This window comes from Geospiza fortis, unplaced genomic scaffold (genome assembly GCF_000277835.1).
Source record: "Geospiza fortis unplaced genomic scaffold, GeoFor_1.0 scaffold97, whole genome shotgun sequence".
NCBI lineage: Eukaryota > Metazoa > Chordata > Aves > Passeriformes > Thraupidae > Geospiza > Geospiza fortis.
In genome coordinates, this window is record NW_005054343.1 from 4297043 (window position 1) to 4303384 (window position 6342).

The window sequence follows — 6342 nt, forward strand, 5'->3', positions numbered from 1 at the left end:
GCGAACCCGCCCCTCATCCCTGCTCCATGGGGCTCGCTCTCGCCTGCCCCGCAGCCAGGCTGGGCTCCCGGGCCATGGCACCACAAAGCCCCCGGAGCTGCCCGGGACCGGCTCTGCTGCCAGCGGCAGAGCTGAGCTCCACGAAGCCCCGGCCGGTGTGTGGCCATTGCTTCCACTTTATGGGAACCACCAGCACACCTCGTTCCTTCCTCTCCTCCCTCCCGGCGGAGGGTGCAGCATCCCGTGGGATCGCCGGCATGTCTCGACAGGGTGATCTCCCTTCCCTAAAATGCCTTTTGGGGGGATTCCTCCTGCAACATCCCCGTTTGTTCCTGCCGGTCCTGGCATGTCTCTGCGGGATATGGGATGTAGGATGCTTGGGGTGGTCTCTACCCACTGTCTGTGCTGCCCCTCCAGAGAGACCAGCAAAGCTCAGAGAGACCAGCTGGAGAATTGAAATGAAGTCTCCTGGAATAACCTCCTGGCAGCAAGTCCGAATGGCTGTTGTGGAGGGAAGGCAGCCAAAGCTCATTTCATGGTCTGAGGGCTGCAGTAACCCCCCCACCCCCCCATCCCCACCAGCAGGGAGCCGGGAGTGTTGCAGAGATGGGAAGGGGGCAAATCCTTTGAGCCCGGGACTGCAGCCACAGGGGGGTTTGCCGTGTCCCTTGCTGGGTTCACAGCTCCCACGTGAATTAAGCCAAGGCCTGAAAATGCTGCATACTTGGTTACAGTCCAGCTCTTGCGGCTGCGGCCTGGGGGCTGCTATTTGCAGAGGAACAGGTTTGGAGCAACTGTGTGTTGGCTGAAGGGAGATCCCTGGGTTTGGCCATCCCTGCACCTTGAGGTGGCACCCGTGGGTGCAGGGGCAGAGCTCTGTGGTTCACAGGCAGCAGGCTGGGTCGCTCCCAGCGTGCCAATGTCTGCACGGGACCAGCTGGGCTCAGCCTGCTGGCGCCTGCTTTTCAGGAGCTCTTGGACTCACCAGCTCCTTACCCGACAGCTGGGCTTTGGCAGGAATCTGGGAGGCCCACAGTCTGTCACCTGGCTCCTTGGGTGCTGCAGACTTTGCCCTTACTTAGGCTCCAGCACCTTGTTTTCTGTGCCAAATACCTGGGACCCTGATTTGGGGTGGTCAAACCTGAGCTACTGCTCTGCACCTCCCTTGCCTGGCACCTGCAGCACAGGCAGGCCATGAGGAGCTGCACAGGGTGTTTTGGGAGCTGTTTGAAACCCAAAGGAGTGATTTGGAAGGGGGATGTGCAGGAGGAGAAATGGAGCTGCTCTCAAAGAAGACTCTGTGGTGGGAGTGTGTGGCAGGGACAACTGTCTGTAGTCCTGTGGCCAGAGATGTCCTTGCACTGCGTTGTAACCGTGTCACGTCAGCCTCAGCCCAGTGTGGATGTACCTGGTCCTTTGCAGAGTGTCTGTGGCGGCTGCTGGAGCCACAAGGCCTCATGTGTGGCTGAGCCAGGTGCTGTGTTGCCCTGGCACTGGAGGAAGTACGGGGTTAGTTCACTGTGGTACTTCTCTTTGTGGTGTTTTTTAGGAAATGGAAATTTTAAAAAAAGTTTTGAATGTCAAGACCCAGCTCTAAGCAAATGCTCCGTCCCAGGAGCCCCAGGCACTGGCAGGCGCCTGTGCCAGCCTCCCCTTGGCTCTGCCCACCTTTGTGGAGGGATGCCAGCCTTTGTGGGGAGGGATGCCAGCCTTTGTGGGGAGGGATGGCTGCCAGTGGCTGGCAAAGAGCAGATCTGGCAGGGAGTTGTGCCGTTCCCGTGGGAATCTCCATCAGATCTGGTTTCATCCTGCTGGCAAGGCTCATCTTGAAGGTGCTGCTGGGTGTTCTGTGCAGTGCCATGGCCCGGGAAAAGCTGAAGCACCCCATGGCACAGCTTGGCAGTGCCAGGCTTCTGGCACAGTGCAGCTGCCCCTCGACTCCCTGGGCACTAGCCAAGCCCACTGGTGCTGGGAATCACATGCCAATGCCATGAATAATGTGAGGCTGGCGCTGTGGGCATGCACCACTGGCCAAGGACAAGGGCACTTTGTGAAGCACTCAGATGCTGACACTGGGGCATCCCTTTGCAGGGGGACCCCCATGGGGTCCTCACATCCTGTGCAGCTCCAGACCCAGGGCACATTGTTTATGGTCCCTACGATGAGGGGCTGGTTGTGCAAAGCTGTTTTGCATCTCCAGGGGCCCGTCCTGGCTTGCCTCTCTGTGCCACAGTTTCCTCATCTTGCTGCTGAGTGCTGCCTGAGTAACCACTGCGGTGATGAGCTTCAGCCCCACTCACACTCGAGGAACAGAGCGTCACTTTCCTAACGGAGCTGGAAGGAAAACAGATAAAAGCTCCTGGATCTCCCTGCTTCCTGTGTTTGTTTGAGTCATCAGAGCATCTTCCCTTCTCCTTGGGAAAAACGTCATGTCCAAAAGCCACGTGCCACCTCCAAAAGCTTAAATACCAGCTTAAATACCTCCTCAAGTCACCCAGAAGGCAGTAAGGTTGTAGTAAACACCTTTTGTTTGTAGGGTTTTAAGTCTTTTTCCCCCTGCCCTCCATTCACCTGAGGTTTAGAGACCTCAGTATAATGCTTTGGCTTTTCTTCCCAAGGCCAGTATGTTAATGGTGATGGGAGGATAAGAACTGGTGCCCAGGAATAAGCCTCTCTCTCTGCTGATAAGGGAGCCTGCTCCAAGCTGTGCAGCCCTGGCTGAGTGTCTGGCACCTCTTTGTGCATGATCTGGTTGATTTTGAGGCCAAGCCAGGAATTTTTCCCCTCTGCCATGCGGGCATGGGAAGATGACGAGGCAGGATTCAGGCCTGATGAGAACCCAGCACATCCTGCTCCCTTTGCTGTGCGTACTGCCAGTGTGGATGGAAGCCCTGGTTTCTCACAGTGAAACCATTTTCAGGGGATTTTCTCTCGCTATTGTTCAGCTCAGGAAGTGGCAATCAGGGCCGGGCCAGCAGGAGAACGCAGGGCTCAGAGGGGAAATACTGAAATACCGGCTCCCCCACCCTGCTTCCCACAGGGATTTCTGGTCCCAGCTGAGTAACACTGAAAGGGGCTGATCCTCTCCTCCAACCTTCCCAATTAAACCTTAAGGATGTCAGCACAGTGGGATGGGCTGAGGCCTCATTAGGATTCAGCACTCCCCATCCAGAGGCGATGCTTTATTGCCCTGCCAGCTCTGTGCTGCCTCAACATGGTTGAAGCTCCATTGCTCTTACGTGCTCCAGGTGTTTTCCATCACCCACAGCATTTTGCCACCCCAACTCCGTGTTTTTTGGATATATAGGTGAGATTCCTCAGTGTGTGGCAAGGCACTGGGGTGCCAGCCCCACCAAATCCATTTACTCCTGCCAAGTCATGTCTGTGCCAAACCCTCCCAGCTCACACTGGGACACCTCGTTAGTGTCACTTAGCTACAGCCACAGCACAGGTTAATTAACAACCCAAAGCCCCCGTCTGCTGATGATAAATTGCCACAAGAAACAGGGGGGGAAGGATAGGGAGTGGGCTGTACACCCGTGCAGGATCTGTGCTGGCTAGAGAAACTTCCAGAAAAGCCCGTGCTGGTGGGAGAAATCTGCCAACAAGTTATTGAGCATCTGATGAGCCTTGAGCATCTGGGAGAGCTGTACGCCTTTGCAGGTGATGCTGGTTGGTGCCCCAGCACCAACTCACAGCAAACAAAACAGTTTTGGCCTCTTGGTGGGGTTTGGGGGGCTGTTTGAGGGCAGTGCAGGAGGGGGTGCAGCAGTGGCCAAGGGTGCTGGCTTCACTTTGGGCACGGAGAAGAGTTGCGCTGGGCCAGCTGCTCTGACAGCTCCACCAATGCTGTCCCACCCTGGGGAGCTTCTGCGGGGTACAGACCCTGGCAGGGTGTGTGCCACGGTTGAAGTGACAGCAGGGTGAGGAGGAAGTGACACTTTGTGCATCCCAGCAGAGCTGGAGGTGCAGTTTGTGGCCTGGGGCAGGCGGAAAGCACAGTGACAAAAGCTGTAAGGGTGAAGGCAGTGGCTGGGTGAGCGCAGGGGTGTGGCAGCACTTGAGGGTGCTCAGTGCTGGCCTGGTGTAGGTGACAGAAGCCTTTCCTCGTGCAAAGATAAAGAAAAGAGCGGTGGAGCCGAGTGGCAGATGAAGGGATGGGCAAAGGGGCTGTGCAGGATGTGGCCCAGCTGGTTGTGAGCAGCAGATTTGGGCAGCCATGGCTGCTGCGCTGGCTGGATGTGCCTGGGAGAGCCTGTTTCTGCAGGCTGCAATGATGGGGTGGTTTGCAATGTGCCCAGCTCCTCAGCTAATCTGCAGGAGCTGAAAACATCCAAGAAAATAATTTCAGGGCTGGCTAATTAGGAAACCACAATTTCCTTCTGTTCCTATCATTTCTGATAACAAGTCAGGGTGTTCACTGAGATGTGGGGCTGAGAGCGGAAGAGGGGACCCCTCCTGTGTGGATTCTTTGTTTGGAGTGCTGGGGCACCCTGGGGACCCCTCCTGTGTGGGCTCTTGGGTTGGAGAGCTGGGGCACCCTCTCCATGCTAAGAGCTCAGGGGCTCCCAGCCTCTGCCATCCTTCCAGCCCACAGCCAGCTTGGGTGCCCAGTGATCCTGGCTCCTCTGGAGGCAGAGGCAACAGGGAGCTGGCTGTGACACTGGCTGTGCCCCACCTGCACAGCCTTTGCTCTCATCCCTGCCCTCATGGCATGGGGGATACCCAAATACTCATGTGGTCCTTTCCCTTTGTACCCTTTCAGGCTCTGCTGTCTCCTTGAAGGCCAGGCCAAGGTAGAGCTGCCCAGGATGAAGGTCCTCTCCCTGCTCCTTCTCTCCCTTCTCCAAGGTAGACTGTCCTGCCTTGGGATGCTGAGCTGGGTTTGGGTTGCTGGGAGTAACTGGCAGCCCCAAAACATTGGCTGGGGGGCACCATGAGATGTGTGCAACCAAAGCTTCACAGAAGTAAAGCATCTCCTAGGATGATATGCCTCTGGTGGGTCTCTTGGGCAGAATGTCTCCTTTCCAGGGAGAAGAGGTGGCCTCCATCCATCCATTCTCCTGGGAATGGGCTGGTCTGTTGATGTGGGTGGTGGCAGATGGGAGAGGGTGTCCCAGAAGGACAGGAGGTCCCATTGCCCAAAGGGCCCTGTCAGCCCCTGGCAGCGTGGCAGTGACACTGGGGACGTGGCTGGTGTCACTCAGCCCGCAGGAGTGACAGGGTTGGGATGACTGGGGTGGAGAGCCTGGCATGCCACGTGTGACAGCTGCTGCAGGGCTGGGGTGCTTGCAGGGCTGGCTGTCCTGCATCTGATCTGCTGGCTCTGTGTGCCTGTACAACGCAGGGCTGGGAGCCAGTGGCCACAGGGAGGAGGATTTTCGCTTCTGTGGTGACCGGAACCAGACCCAGGAGAGCTCTGCCATCTTCCAGCACGGCCCTGCCACCATCTCCATCGAGAACACAGCCCAGGCTCTGATCATAAAAAAGCCCTTTTTGCCCAGCAGGAGAAGCTCTTACTACAAGTACAGGTTGCCCCCCACCTTGGGCAGGTACCGCTTCTGCATCTTCTGGTTCGAGTCCAACAGGAGCCTGCAGCTGGTGTATGGGAAGCACAGCATCCCCCTGGGTGGGGACACAGCCAGCAGCATCCCCTGGGGACAGGAGAGTCAGAAGACTGAAAGAACCAGAGCCAACATCTTCAATGTGTCCTATATCATAAAGGGTGGGAAGAACACCTCCCTGGATGCTAAAGCTGAATACTTCTTCCCTGGTAAATGCAATTTAATGTCATTTTAAGGAAATTTAAGGGTTGTTTTATCCCCAGCTTGTTCCCTAGGCAGCATCAGAGCACTGGTTGTTTCCCAGTGTGTGGTTTAGCCTGGTGATGTGAAGATAGCTGAAGGTGATGTAGGTTTTCTAGAAGCAGCCCAAAGACAGGCCTGGTACCTAGCGTCCATAAAGGTGGAGATTTTCAAAATGCTGCCTAAAATCCCAGAAAATTGAGGTCTTTGAGTGGTTTCTCAGGGTCCAGTCTACACCATGAGGTTCCCATGGCCTCAGTGGGAGCTGAGTTCTGGTCGGCAGGAAAGCCCTGTGGGTTGGGGTCACTGTCAGCTTTCCTGGCTGGGGATCACCTTGAAGCCCTCTGCTTTCTGCCCCCACCAGGGCTCTGCCAGTCAGTTTGGGGCATCAGGAAGCCAATTGTGCCCATGCATTTCACGGCATTTCCTTTCCCCCAGCCTCTGCAGAGAGCATGCCCGTGTGGGAGCAGGATGTGGAGGAGCAGCTCAGTGCCCTGGACAGCCTCCTTGCCCAGCCCCTGGCAGCAGCCCCAGGGGG

General features: G+C 56.6%; 1 protein-coding gene across 1 annotated transcript in view; it reads left to right on the forward strand.

Annotated features, from left to right (window-relative positions):
• LOC102035127 (adhesion G-protein coupled receptor G1) overlaps nucleotides 1-6342 on the forward strand; it is a 12833-nt gene that overhangs the window by 1192 nt on the left and 5299 nt on the right. The window contains 3 exon segments of the mRNA XM_031058485.1: nucleotides 4766-4851; nucleotides 5348-5773; nucleotides 6243-6342. The exon segment at nucleotides 6243-6342 is cut by the window's right edge and continues 229 nt beyond it. Coding sequence (XP_030914345.1) covers nucleotides 4812-4851; nucleotides 5348-5773; nucleotides 6243-6342 — 566 coding nt within the window. The 5' untranslated portion in view covers nucleotides 4766-4811.